A 14,289-nucleotide genomic window follows, 5' to 3' on the forward strand; every position below is an offset into this window, starting at 1 on the left:
AATAGCCCACTCTGAAATATGCACCTTCTGCCCACCGGGTAGCGGGTAACAATAAACTAACACTCAGCCCTCCCTCCCCCACCACCCTTTGAATGACACAATAGGGACACAAGTCTCGTCACCCTCAGCGTGCCCTAACGATTCTCACCTACGACTCGTCAACTCTCACTCCCGAGTACTCACTCCAGTCGCCGAGTAATCCCCAGGAGTCACACGTGTTTACTCCCTCATTTATTTATTTTTCTTCCTCTACGGATTTTATCTCCATCTCTTTTTCGCCTCGTTTTCTTAAAAAAGTTTATCGTCCTCTGGGTAATTTTCTTTTACTTAGGGGGAGCAAGTTTTTACGAGAATTTGGAGCTCCTCGAGGAGTTGGAGACGTGAGGAAACAATGAATTGTAATGATAATGATGAAGATGTGATTCTTATTTTTTTTTTTTTGTGGAAAAAATATTGAAGATGTTCTTGAGGAAAATTATTGGATCCGAAATACTCGTCAGCATTTCAATTGATGATTTATCAGGAGTAATCAACAAATTAACTCAATAAAAATTAATAAGCGTAAAATAGCTTCAATGATTTTCCATATCCAATGATAAAAATTAGTGTCATTCAATAAAGTGTGAACGATTATTTTTTCAAAGCCTTCATCGTCCGTCAATACCCGCAGCATTTACCCAATGTCAAGTAGAGGACATAAACTAAGAACCCAATGGATTTTGTACTCACCGGAGTGCCTCGAGTAGTTTCCTCTTTCATCCTGTACACACGACACTTTTCACCACTTTTCACATTTTATTGACTATTTTTATTGTTCACCACAAAAATTACACTAACACTCAACAAACACTAACACACTGACACTAAAATCAAGTCCCAATAAATTTAAAAAAAAATTAGTTGATTCTACGTCTTCTTCCCTCCTCCCCCGATCGACGCTCCCTCGATCGAGGATTCCCTCAACCCTCCCTTCGTCCCGTAAATATTTTATCCCGCAAAAAAAAAAATTAACTAATTTATTTACGCGGCTCTCAATCATCGAATAAAATGCGGATCTTAATTTTTTCAAAGCATTCCTCTCCTGTTGATACCCTAAACCCTTACGGAAAATAACAAGAGGAACAAGGGGTATCAGCAGGGGGGACGCCAAGAGAGAACAATGGCTTCCTCACTTACTGTCGGGTAATTACATCACGCGATGTTTTTCCGCGTCCAAAACACATTTTTCATCACTTTCCACTACTTTTTATTATCTAATTTGATTAACTACCGCGAATATCACATTAATCCGATACTCAATCCGCGATAAATTTTAATAAAACTATTAAAAATGAATTTATTCCACATTTTTGCAACGGACATACTTTAGCCGTTCCATTGTCTTCGAGCGTCTTCTTCCTTCTCATCCCCCCTCCCTCACTCCTCCGCCGATCGCGGCTCCCTCGATCTCTCATTGGTCAGGTAAATATTTTATCCCGCCAAAAAAAATTAATCACTTTATTTACGCGGCTCTAAACAACCTCAATCATCAAATAAAATGCGGATCGCGGACTAATTTTTTCCAAATATTCCTCTCCTCTTGATACCCAAAACCCTTACCGAATATAACAACAGGGACAAGGGGTATCAGCAGGGGGGACGCCAAGAGAGAACAATGGCTTCCTCACTTACTGTCGGGTAATTACATCACGCGATGTTTTTCCGCGTCCAAAACACATTTTTCATCACTTTCCACTACTTTTTATTAACTAGTTCGATTAACTACCGCGAATATCACACTAATACTGTACTCAATTCGCGATAAATTTTAATAAAACCAACAAAAATGAATTTATTGCAGATTTTTGCAACGGAAATACTTCAGCCGTCCCGTTGTCTTCAACCGTCTTCTTCCTTCTCCCCCCCCCTCCTCCCGCCCCCGATCGCGGCTCCCTCGATCGAGGATTGTCACGATCCTTCATTGGTCACGTAAATATTTACCCGCCAATAAAAATTAACGATCTGATTTACACGTCCCTGAACAATCTCAACCGTCGAATAGATCGGAGAATAAATTCTAATGTGTTAAAAATGATCCCCTATTGCTGATACCCAAAACATTGACGCAATCGCCAACAACGAGGATATGAAAACAAACCACGACGGTGTTTCCACTCACCAGCAAGTCCCCACAATATTAGATGTGTTTTTCCTGTCTCCACGACAATTTTCGGCACTTTTCACTGCATTCTATTGTCTATCACCAAAGTCACACTAACACTAATGCCGATTTAAATCAATTGCAATAAATATGAGTCTATCCATTTTGTTGCAACGGAAATACCTGAGACACTCCATTGTCTTGGACAGTCGTCTCAATCCTCCATTAGTCATGTAAACATTTTGGGGGGTTATAAAAATTATTGAACTTATTTACGCGTTCCTCAACAGCCTCAATCACCGAATAAATCGCGAATCGATATGTTTGAAAAGTATTCCTCGTCTGCCGATATCCAAAACATTTACCCAATGTCAACAAAGAGGACACACAACGAGAAGTGTAATAGCTTCTGTCCTCATCGTCTAATTCTCGTGTCGTTTCAGGTTTTTCTCTGTTCGTATGATATTTTTCAGTATGTTTTATTACTTTTTATTGTCTATTGTCATTGTTTAAAACCCCTCTAGTAAACATTTAAACCGAACACTGCGTACCGCAACACCGTAGCACTACGTAATTACAAGTACTGTGGATAGATGCCACCGCGCGCGCCGGCATTTCCACACTGAGTTGCACGTCTAGGTAGAGCGCCTCACGACCTGCTCCCGAGTTGTAGGTGGCGCTTCCGTCGTTTCCCCCTTTACGCGCTCGGTCGCCATACTTCGCGTTTCCTCTCGCGAAGTGTTGTATTTTGTATTCCATTAATTAGTGAGGAATCCGTTGATTCCTTTACCGGAAAAATGGTGCAAAAGAAGGTAAACATATTTATTAAGAAGTGATTGCTAATATTTTTTGATTATGTCAATTTGGCAATTTTTGGGGAAAGGTTGAATGTCGGTGGGTCGGCTCAACGACAGATTCACCTCCACGTTATCAACATGTTTGAGCTCACGGGGTGGTTATTTGTTAGGAATTGAACGAGCTGTTGTTTAAATAATTACAAAATGTTAAATTGGCATAAGAAAGAGTGCCTTTTTGAGCTTGCCAATTTGGTTTGCTCAATTGAAATGAAAACATTGAGAGACGAGTTCTCTTGAACCTTTCGAGTTATATATTGAGGTTATCACCATGATGATGTTCTCTTAAATGTATCGACGGTCATTTAATAACATTTTTTGATTAATAACAAATAATTTGAATAAAAATTTTGAATAATGATGAAAAAATAGAGCCAATCCCATGATTTGCTGTGAAAAGAAACCTATTTTTACCTGAAATTTCGTTGTAAACATTTTACAACGATAAATATTTTGTCAGAGTAATTAATGAGCCCTTTGTTTTGTAGCCCAAGAAGAAGGTAGGCAAGAAGGTAGCAGCAGCTCCTTTGGCAGTGAAAAAAGTTGAGTTGAAAAAGCAGACAAATCCACTGTTCGAGAAACGTACTCGCAACTTTGGAATTGGTCAGGACATCCAGCCAGCTCGTGATCTGAGCAGATTCGTCAAGTGGCCCAAGTACATTCGCATCCAGCGTCAAAGGGCTGTACTCCAAAAGCGTCTGAAGGTTCCACCCCCAATTAACCAGTTTACCCAGACCCTCGACAAACAGACAGGTGAATATTTTTTTCAGCTCAGTCCAGACAAATACTGTGCTCTCTGTGCTGTCGATGATTAAATTTGTAGAAATGAATTTCTGACAATTTTATTTCGTGATTTTTTCAGCAACACAGTTGTTTAAAATCTTGGAGAAGTACAGGCCAGAGTCGGCTGAGGCTAAGAAGAGGAGGCTGAAGGCTAGGGCTGAGGAGAAAGCTGCCAAGAAGGAGGACACACCCACCAAGAGGCCCAATGTTGTTCGCAGTGGAACCAACACTGTTACGACACTCGTGGAACAGAAGAAAGCACAACTCGTTGTCATCGCTCACGATGTCGATCCCATTGAGGTAAATCATTACACATTTTGCAAAATTGTGGAGAAAAGGTTATGGGGAAATTGGATTCGTAATTGTAATTTTCTATGATGCTAGAATTTCTTCACCTGAGGCGAAAGGAATAACGAATTCCTCTCGTTCAAAGGATGAAACTTGACTCTGAGTTATTGATAATTTGAAATTCAAAGGGAACCTTCTTGGCTGGAGAAAGCTGATTAATTTTTTTCTGGGTGTCTTATAGGTCGTCCTCTTCCTCCCTGCTCTCTGCCGTAAGATGGGAGTCCCATACTGTATCATCAAGGGCAAAGCTCGCCTGGGACGTCTCGTGAGACGCAAGACCTGCACCGCAGTCGCCCTTACACAGGTAAAAAGCCAATTCACTCGACAATTTACTGTCGATTGCAAAATACTTAATGATGAAAGATAATAGAGCCAATCCCATGAACGGTTGTGATAAAAAACCTATTTTTCTAACTGAAATGCCTCAGAAGCCCACCAAGTTAATTAATGAATTCTCGGAAATCATTAAACTAATCAATCAATGTTTTTTTCAACCTTTCAGGTCGACTCTGCTGACCGAGCCTACTTCACCAAGGTCGTTGAGGCAATCAAGACCAACTTCAATGACCGTCACGATGAGATCAGACGTCACTGGGGTGGTGGTCTCCTCGGCAGCAAATCAGCCGCAAGAATCGCCAAATTGGAGAAGGCTAAGGCTAAGGAGCTCGCCCAGAAGCAGGGTTAGAGAACCAATAAGGTTTTATACTCTCCTCTGGTCAATTAAAAAAATAATAAAAAAATGAAAAAAAATTTAAACATTGTGTTTTATTTGAAACCAAAAAGACAAGTACTTAAAATCATTCTCCAGTGCTTCACCCAACAATAAATAACAGTTGTGGATTCGACAAGAAATTAATTCAATATATACAATCACAAATAGACGGAACCTATCTCAAAGTGATAATTTATAAAATTCAGTAGCAAAGTTGTAAAACATACTACTATAATAATCGCTAACTATGGTCCAACTTTTCTAGCACGAAATTTTTTATCGCGAATTGAAAATCATTCGAAGAATGCGGCTAAAATTGCATCCAAAAATTGATTGATTGAGTAGATCATTGCATATATACAATACTTGCTCATTTACACGATTCATCATAAAGCAATCTTTCACCTTAAACATTCATTCATCTTCACGTTTCCCCTAAAAATCAGAATTCTACATTCTCTTCTTGATAAGCTTCTCCAGCCTCTTGATTTTTCCCGCCTCTAGTTCTGGGCTATCCCTCACAAAGTGTCCCTGAATATCCCCCACCTCACTCCCCCCAATTCTGAATTGCTCGACGAGAGCAGCTTGCTCCTGCTTCCTCAGCCCTTTCATATCCAAAATTTTCTGAAACTCTTGGACCTGCAAATCCGGCAGCAGCCTCCTACACTGGTCTGTAAATGCCTTAGGACACTCAGTCGTCGACATGACGACCTTGAGAATCATTTCAGCCTTAGCCATCCCCTTGACTACGACTTTGGTGTAAGTAGCAGGCGCCTTTCTCGATACCTGACAACCAGTCGAAGGCAGATCCAGTAGGGCGGTCTTCAACATGTGGACATCCAACAGCAGCTGCTCTGCACCAACTGCACTCAGTGGTTTGCACCTGTACAGCTGCTGCACTAACTTAGGAATAAATGAACTCACAAACTTCACACACAACTGCGTGAAGTACTTCCTGCAGGAAGACAGTCTGTCCCTGATAGCTGGAATGGTCTGTCTCAAGTGAGCGACAATAGTACTGACGTAGGGGCTCTGATCTCCAACCCCCTCAATCGCTCCCCACTGTATCTTAATCATGGCTGTCAATGCAGCATCACAGCCGGCCTCCAGGTCTTGCACGAGTAATTGAATGCAATTTGAAATGACATTGTGAAAAATGTCCTGCTCCTGGGACAAATTTATCTTATCAGCAAATGATTTATCCGTCTTCTCCTTAAGCTTCTCCTCCAACTGTTGAGTAGTCTCCAAACAGTACTCAGCTGTCGTCAGGATGCAACAGATCCTCGCTTGCTCCTCCTTGCTGAACCTGGTAGTCTCTCCCTCCTTCAAGAAGCTCTGAAAGTTCTGAATGAGCCCGGCAGTGGACAAATCCCTGAAATCCCTTGTGATGCTGCTCATACTGGTTCCGAGGCTCGTCCCTCCTACCTTTGGTAGGTTGTTCTGGAGCAGCTTGAGGGCGTACTCCCGCAGGTATTTCTGGAAGGTCTCTGCGAGACTCAACATGATGGGACCAGTGCTGAGCTGGGTACACTGGAGCATGCACTTCTTGTAAAAAACGAAAAGATCAGCGCATGAGGACAGAACACTGCTGGGTCCCTCGATCCCATCGAAGTCCTTGGCACCTGGAGGCTGACTCTTGCAGTCTGCCACGAATTTCTCCATCAGATCTGCAAGATTCCTGTCCAAACTCTCTATGTAGATGTTTAGATAAGGCTCGAAGCATCGGCCCACCAAAGTAGCAAAGGGGGTGACTGCTGGCTTCTCACCCTCACTCTTCTCGGTATCTTCCTCTTCGAAGGGATTTCCAGGTACCTCTTCTGCACGAGTCTCGACTTGTGCTGGCTTCTTCGGGGGATCAGAACCCTCCAAAGTCACCCCTGAAAATCTAAGCGCCAACAGACTCTCGAAATTCGTTGTTTTTTGTATCGCGTACAGCAGCAATTTCACGTCGATCTCTGATCGTCTCTTCTGCATCAGTTTGGAGAGATCCTCTCGGGTTACGTTGCAAAACTGCACAGCTATTCTCTCGGATATCTCCCAGTCCACTGGGAAGATCGTCCCGAATTTTTGCTCGAAGTCCATGAGGTGTTTCTTTATCCAGGTGTATCGCTTGTCAATTTTGTCCAACCACGCGATGTCTTGGTTCTCATCAAAGAGGTGGGCATACTCCTGGAGCTGAATACCCACGAACCAGGTGAGGAGGTCTTTCTTGACCTTTGGGTCCAGAACTGAGAGGACTAGGCAGCCCTCAGTCAACTGGGTGAAGTGTTTAGGGTTCTGACCTAAAAATGGGAATACAGGCAATTGTTTTTCGATTGATAGAACCCTTTGAAAATGTTTGTTTCATTAACTGAATTTATAGTATGACAAGAGATTTTACCCCCACCTGAGAAGGCCTCTTTGAAGTCCGAGGTGATCTGTTGAGCGAGTTCTATCTCAATTTGACGGACCTCACTGGACAGTTCCTTGATCTGGGGAATATCCATGTAAGAGCTAAAATACTGCATCACCTCCATGATCGCTTGGAGCTTCAGGACTATTTCTCCATATTGTTTCTTCTGAGTCAGGCTCTTCAGGCTGTCCACCTCACCCACTAGGACATGGAGTTTGTTCAGAGATGTGATGGAGGCCGTGAGATTTTTCTTTGCAAAGTCCAGTTGTTTGATGTCCCGAGTGATCTCTTTCACTGTCTCCTCAGACTGCTCCGCCTTGTCCTTTATATCCTTAATGTGAATGAAGAGCTGGCGGATGACCTTTTGGGCGTCGTCCAAGGCTGCCCTACCGTCCTGACCCACGTTTGTCTGCCCCCGAACGACTGAACGAATTTCTTTGTCGATGGAACAGATCTTGTACTCCATTTCGTTTACCACATCGTCGATGTTCGAGAGCGACTGCTCCGTGGGGAAGAGGGAGTTGATGTAGTCCACGGCGTTGAAGTTGGGCTGGTCCAGAGGGTCTGTGCTTGGGAGAACCTGTGGAACCAGGAGATATTCTTGAATATCACGATGCTTCAAATGAATTCAATCATAATTAAAAATATTTGGTTGTGTTGATTGATTTGACTTTGATATCGTTGATAACCTGTTCAATGACACTCTGGACACTCTCCGGAAAACTGTAAACGGTCGACTGCAACTCCTCGACCTCATCCTCCTCGTGAGTTCCCATCATTTGGCGATAACAAAAACCTCTCAAGCTTCAAAATTCTATCCAATTAGAATTATAATCCACTGTCTGCTCCAAAAGGCACTGTCAGGCCCCCTCCCCCAGCTGTAGTGACAGGTGCTCCGAAAAATTCCCCGAATTTCTACTTTGCCGATGTTTACGATCGAAACTCCCACGACACCTCTGGGTGATGAATTAAAAAGTGTTCGTCAAACACACTGGACCAATCGGAATCAATTGTGAAATGTAAACGTGTCATGGAGCAGATGCATATAAACTCGCGGTATAATCCCCTCCGGATTAAATAGAGTATTGAGTTTTGCACTGGAGGACATGGTGGCATTGGTTTAACTGGGAAAAATCTGGGATTTTATTTTTTAACTGATAACTGGTGGGACTGGTGAATAATGAGAGTTTTGAGGATGAGGCGAAGTCGTACGGTGAATGTCCTCATTGGGCTGACAGTTGTGGTTTTAGTAGTTTATGCTATTTGTTCGATATTTTCGACAGATCATGTCAATAATATTAAGGATTATTTGAGCGAGGGACTGCGAGGCAAAAGGGTGAGAGAAATTTTATCAATTCGTTGATGTTTGCATTTCTAGGGGAAGTGTTTTCCATGGCCAGGTCAGGTCTATGGGGAGGGCAGTATTTTTTATGACGTGGACAGGGAGAACTCGTGGGTTGAAGGGATATTTACTCAGATGTAGTCTATCCAGTTTATTTGGGTCAAAAAATTAAAAGGCATTTAAAGATACTTCTGCAACTTGCCTTCACCAAGTCATTTTCTTTCATTTCGGATTTTCACATTTAAAAAAGGCGGGATAGACGATTATTTTATAAGGATGTTGTTTATTGATAGAATTTTTGACTAGAAATCTTTGTACATAAAATACATATTTCTAGTTCCAGGGATCTTGACTCAAATGGCTTTTATTTGTCTTTGACGGATCAAAGAATCACATGGCACAGAGCTAGAATTCTTATCATTGTTTTACTATGAATTTTTTTCTTTTATTCATTGAGTCATTTTCAATTACGTTCGTACTACTTTCCCGGAGTTTTTCAAAAGAAAACACGTCTAATAAAAATCCAGGTGCAAATATCCATTGCAAATACTTCAATAAAAGTTGTGATCACATAAAATTTAATACCACGTCAGCAGTAATGGAAAATACTGATGTTATTTAAGTAATTGAAACGTCAGCATTATTAAAAGATTAACCATAATTGTAAATCCATCCACGTTGATTTCTGCGTACCACAAATATTCCGTGACCAATTTTATAATCTTTTATTTCCATGTTTTCCCACTCATGATTATACACTTCAATTATATTTGAAATTTATTCATTACACGTACATTTTTATAAATAAATCTAGTGTAAGATCCACTTTACAAGCTTGATGATTTATTAAAAATCGTTGAATCTATAACGTGGTACCTCGATGCCCTTCATAAACTTTGCAATATCTTCAGGTCCCGCGCTTCATAGAAGGCCTCGGCAACTTCGAGCCGCGCGACGTAAAGCCTCGAAAGGGTCCCGGTGAGGGAGGCAAGCCCCACGTCCTCCGCGACGACCAGCAAAACGACGTCCAACAATCTGAATCCGATTATGGGATGAACATGGTCTGCTCCGACGAGATCTCCCTGGACCGAAGTATCCCAGACATGCGTCCGGGGGAGTGCAAGCACTGGGACTATCCAGAGGAACTCCCAAAGACCAGTGTCATCATAGTATTCCACAACGAGGGCTGGTCAGTCCTGCTGCGCACAGTCCACAGCGTGATAAATCGTACACCTCCCCAATTCCTCGAGGAGGTGCTCCTCGTGGACGACTTCTCGGACAAAGATAATTTAAAGGCTGAGCTGGAGTCCTACATCGAGAGGTGGGACGGTAAGGTTCGATTGTTGAGGAATTCCGAGAGACAGGGTCTGATCAGGACTCGATCCCGTGGGGCTAGAGAGGCGAGGGGAAAAGTCATTGTTTTCCTGGACGCCCACTGCGAGGTCAACGTGAACTGGCTGCCACCGCTCCTGGCACCGATCGCAGTCAGCCGCACTGTGATGACAGTTCCAATAATCGATGGCGTAGACCACAAGACCTTTGAATACCGCCCTGTGTATCAGGAGGGCCACCTGTACCGTGGTATCTTCGAGTGGGGAATGTTGTACAAGGAGAACGAGGTCCCCAAACGAGAATTGAAGACTAGATCCTATTCCAGCGAGCCCTACAAGTCACCCACTCACGCTGGGGGACTGTTTGCGATGGACAGGGAGTTCTTCCTCTCTCTAGGAGGATACGACGAGGGTCTTCTAGTGTGGGGGGGTGAGAACTTTGAACTGAGCTTCAAGGTCTGGCAGTGCGGGGGGAGTATCGTCTGGGTGCCCTGCTCTCATGTGGGCCACGTCTACAGAGGATTCATGCCGTACAATTTTGGAAAGCTTGCACAGAAGAAAAAGGGACCTCTCATAACCATTAATTACAAGAGGGTCATTGAGACGTGGTTCGACGAGAAACATAAGGAGTTCTTCTACACTAGGGAGCCCCTCGCCAGGCTGTTGGATCATGGGGACATCAGTGAACAGCTCAAGTTCAAGGAGAGGAAGAAGTGCAAGAACTTTCAGTGGTTCATGGACAATGTGGCTTATGATGTTTATGATAAGTTTCCAGAATTGCCTCCCAATATTCATTGGGGTGAGCTCAGAAGTGCTGCCACTTCAGCTTGTCTTGACACCATGGGACAGGCACCTCCTACTTTGATGGCAACTTCCCATTGTCATGGGTATGGAAACAATCAGCTTGTCCGGCTTAATGCCAAGGGACAGATGGGTATTGGGGAGAGGTGTGTTGAGGCCGATAGCCAGGGAATTAAACTCGCTTTCTGCAGGCTGGGAACTGTCGATGGACCCTGGGAGTACGATGAGAAAACCAAGACACTTCTTCACAGAGTTCACAGAAAGTGCGTGGCTTTTCATCCACAAACTCATCAACTTTCTCTCATGCCGTGCGATGTTAATAATGTTTATCAGCAGTGGAGTTTTCACCAGATACGTCCTGACTGGTGAAAGTGGGGATCATTGTTGAACAGATTTTTAATATTGAGTACTTAAAATTAGCTGTGAAGTTTTCGAGGATACGGACTTTTGGAAGAGGTGGGAAGGTCGATATTTGGAGAATTATGAGAATTATTTTGAATAGTTGGAGGAGTATAGTCACTATTTACGGTTATCTGTTGGGGTTTTGCGGGACTTTTTCAGTACTGCTTTTGACAATTTAATGGAGGATATTAAACATTTTTTTCCATTTTTATAACTGACGAGGGTTTTACAATTTTCTCCAATATCTCAACTTTTTGAAGAGAAAATCATGTTGAGAGCTAGAAAATGTTGGATTCTATCCCTTTGTTTCTTTAGGTTAATAGAAATTTGTAATTTTGATAGACCTAGACTAAATGGATTAATCTTCCTGATTTTTCTGATACTCGTAGGTGCTAAAGACATTCCACGAAGTGATTCCGCCTGATTCCTAAACCAGTCTTTACACGTCGTAATTTTGCGAGATTGTTTACCCCAGATCTTCCACTTGATAGAAATTACAGTTTTGAAATCAGTTCAACTCTGGGTATACGATTTATGAACTCTCTGATGATTAGTGAATCATTGACTTGTGCCGAATTGATATAATTGTACTAGCAAATCAAACATTCTACAACAATGAAATCATTAAACTAGACTAATATCTAGATATAAATTCAATGAACAATTTTGAACAATGGATATTTCTATGGATATCTGTACGCCAGAACTAACACATAAGTTTTTATATCCGAATATAAAAAATGACTGACTCAAATTTATTTCATCTATCTGTTAATTCATTCACACCGAACTCATGTAATTCTACATGCGAGCAGTGACTATTTTATTACAAAATAAACGATGTTTATATTTACATCCACAGCCGTATTCATTTGTTCCCAAATCTTCTGAATAAAAAATCCCCCAAAAATTTGGTAATGAAAAATAATTGTGTTACTAAAGGTGAAATAACTTTATTTATCGTATGACAAGCAGTTGATACCATCGACGGCGCCTCGAGCCCCTCACAACTCCACAATTTGCTGAATGAAAAATTACTCGAAGGAACAAAAGTAAAAAAAACAATCCCTTACTGATTTGTATTGACAATGTCATCGATCTTGAGTATACTCCTCACAGTCTCTGAGGCTAAAGTAATACAACTCGTTGACACCAGGAGTGGCTGTACCACATTCTCCGCTAGAATATTCGTGATAGTTCCCTTCCTGACGTTGATTCCAGCAGTTAACGCTCCCTGGGCGTGTTTATTTCTCAGTTCGGTAACCGTGGCAATAGGGTTCAACCCAGCATTCTCAGCCAGCGTGGATGGAATGATCTCCAATGCATTGGCAAAAGCCTTGATGCAGTAGGCATCGACACCCCCCAGAGTCTGGGCATAAGCCGAGAGTTTGAGGGCCAGTTCAATCTCGGGAGCTCCACCTCCAGCGATCAACGCCTGCTGCTTGACAAGACAACGAATGACGCAGAGTGCATCGTGAAGGGAACGTTCAGCCTCCTCGAGGACGAGTTTATTGCTGCCACGAATTAAAACAGTGACAGTGCGTCCTGGATTTTGAATTCCAGTGATTCTCACGGATTTCGAGGCTCCAGTTTGAATCTCCTCAACGTGCTCAGCAGTCACCAGGTTCTCAGCTGTGAAATGGTCCAGGGAGGCAATTGGCCTGCAACCCAGGGTCTTACAGACAAACGAGATGTCCTCACGCTCAACGTCCTTGATCACCATCACCTTGATCTTGTCCAGGAAGTGAATGGCAAGATCGCTGATGGCGTCACGCAGAATTGACTTCTGGACGAGGAGAACATTGCATCCCGATTTTTTGATCTGTTTGACAATATTGAGGATATAGGCGCGCTCCTCCTTCAGGACACGATCCATCGCGGAGTAGTCGGACACAACGACATTGTGATCCATGTCGGTTTTGGGGGGAGAAATGCAGAACTGAATCAGACCGATCTTGGCTTTTTCGATTCTCTTGGGGCCGTTTACGTTGCAGGACTTCTGGGTGAAGACCAGGCCCTCGATCAACTCTGTGTCCTCGACGGTGCCTCCCAGTTTCTTGATCACTTTGATGTCGCTGAGGTTTGTGGCTTCCTCACGTCCAGGCTCGGTAATCTTCAGGACTGCGTCGACAGCGAGGGGGGCGAGCAGTGAGGACTGTTGGAATACAACTTTCGAATTCAGAGATGTGGCTGCTGCTTTTATCAGGGACGTTCTGTCGGTCAAATCTACTGATATTGCCATCGAGTTGTTGAGGATCTCCACTGCCTTTACTGCTGCCTTCTGGTAGGCCTCGCTAATGGCTGTTGGGTGAATTCCCTTGCGCAGGAGTATCTCCGCTCCTTCCAGGAGAGACCCTGCGATTACTACCACGCTCGTGGTACCGTCGCCAGCTTCTGAATCCTGAGCTTTCGATAACTCTACCAACTGGAAGGATTAATTGATTGATCACTGATTTTATTTGCGAGGGGAATCGAGGGGAAATGTTCATTAAGAAAATACTGTATTACTACAGTGTCTTACCATTTTAGCTGCTGGATGGATGACATTCATCTGCTGCAGAATAGTGGCACCATCATTTGTAATTGTCACTTCGCCATTTCCTGCTTGAATCTGCAACGCAAATTTTTTTGATCTAATGGAACCTATTTATTTGAAATCACTAAACGATCCTGAGTAATGAAATATGTCAAAATAGACATATATGGTTGGAATTATTTATGAAAATGCAATTATTACAGGAATTAATTATTTATTTACCATTTTATCCATTCCACGAGGACCCAAGCTGGTACGAATCGCATCGCAAACCGCTGTGAAAGTGAAAAACCATCATCACTATTACTTATGAAAAATAGTATTAGGAGACTGAAAGATGATAAAGAAGAACAAGTGAGTGAATCGACCGGTGTGTGAGTTATGCCCATAAAAGGTAAGAATTGTACTCCAGCACAGAAGCAATATATTTTCCTCCAAATCCCCTAAAAACCCTCGGGCACTGGAAAATACCTTTGGCAGCTAGGATGTTGCTACTACGAATATCTTTTGGTTTTGTTCTGTCCTGGAAAGCTTTTCCATGACTCTGGGTGCGACTCGGCTCGCCGACTTTGCTCAGTGTCGTCATTTTCGCCTCTACGTTCGTTGTACTCAACCTCTGAACATAAAACACAGTTCTTAAACTCAAAC

General features: G+C 42.8%; 5 protein-coding genes across 13 annotated transcripts in view; 2 read left to right on the forward strand and 3 right to left on the reverse strand.

The window, feature by feature from the left end:
- The window catches only part of LOC135167494 (uncharacterized), a 162,867-nt gene extending 160,204 nt beyond the window's left edge, over positions 1-2,663 (reverse strand). For 4 of the 6 annotated variants that reach the window (XM_064130751.1, XM_064130749.1, XM_064130748.1 and 1 more), the window contains exon 1: positions 730-2,663. The gene's annotated coding sequence lies outside the window, so the exon portion shown is untranslated. The remainder of the gene's footprint in view (positions 1-729) is intronic. The other 2 variants (XM_064130752.1, XM_064130750.1) reach the window with 2 other exon arrangements.
- Positions 2,664-2,792: 129 nt separating this feature from the next.
- Positions 2,793-4,881, forward strand: LOC135167490 (large ribosomal subunit protein eL8). Its single transcript, XM_064130739.1, has 5 exons — positions 2,793-2,952; positions 3,483-3,747; positions 3,857-4,077; positions 4,307-4,429; positions 4,628-4,881. The coding sequence occupies exons 1-5, from the start codon at positions 2,938-2,940 to the stop codon at positions 4,808-4,810; spliced, it is 807 nt and encodes a 268-aa protein (XP_063986809.1). The 5' UTR covers positions 2,793-2,937; the 3' UTR covers positions 4,811-4,881.
- Positions 4,872-8,148, reverse strand: LOC135167466 (vacuolar protein sorting-associated protein 53 homolog). 4 transcript variants are annotated; one of them, XM_064130690.1, is made up of 3 exons: positions 7,901-8,148; positions 7,218-7,809; positions 4,872-7,119 (listed from the first exon to the last, which is right to left on the reverse strand). In XM_064130690.1, exons 1-3 carry the CDS (start codon positions 8,006-8,008, stop codon positions 5,288-5,290), a joined length of 2,532 nt encoding a protein of 843 aa, XP_063986760.1. In that variant the 5' UTR covers positions 8,009-8,148; the 3' UTR covers positions 4,872-5,287. The 4 variants fall into 4 exon arrangements, with proteins under 4 accessions (XP_063986760.1, XP_063986761.1, XP_063986762.1 ...); XM_064130691.1 differs by having other exon boundaries at positions 7,224-7,809; positions 7,901-8,146; XM_064130692.1 differs by having other exon boundaries at positions 7,919-8,144.
- A 72-nt stretch (positions 8,149-8,220) lies between these two features.
- LOC135167475 (N-acetylgalactosaminyltransferase 7) lies at positions 8,221-11,958 on the forward strand. Its single transcript, XM_064130715.1, has 2 exons — positions 8,221-8,565; positions 9,483-11,958. Exons 1-2 carry the CDS (start codon positions 8,410-8,412, stop codon positions 11,070-11,072), a joined length of 1,746 nt encoding a protein of 581 aa, XP_063986785.1. The 5' UTR covers positions 8,221-8,409; the 3' UTR covers positions 11,073-11,958.
- Positions 11,959-12,042: 84 nt separating this feature from the next.
- Positions 12,043-14,249, reverse strand: LOC135167481 (T-complex protein 1 subunit delta). Its single transcript, XM_064130722.1, has 4 exons — positions 14,113-14,249; positions 13,864-13,916; positions 13,627-13,716; positions 12,043-13,530 (listed from the first exon to the last, which is right to left on the reverse strand). Exons 1-4 carry the CDS (start codon positions 14,225-14,227, stop codon positions 12,175-12,177), a joined length of 1,614 nt encoding a protein of 537 aa, XP_063986792.1. The 5' UTR covers positions 14,228-14,249; the 3' UTR covers positions 12,043-12,174.
- Between the last annotated feature and the right edge of the window lie 40 nt (positions 14,250-14,289).

The sequence above is a fragment of the Diachasmimorpha longicaudata genome, chromosome 11 (assembly GCF_034640455.1).
Source record: "Diachasmimorpha longicaudata isolate KC_UGA_2023 chromosome 11, iyDiaLong2, whole genome shotgun sequence".
Taxonomy (NCBI): Eukaryota; Metazoa; Arthropoda; class Insecta; order Hymenoptera; family Braconidae; genus Diachasmimorpha; species Diachasmimorpha longicaudata.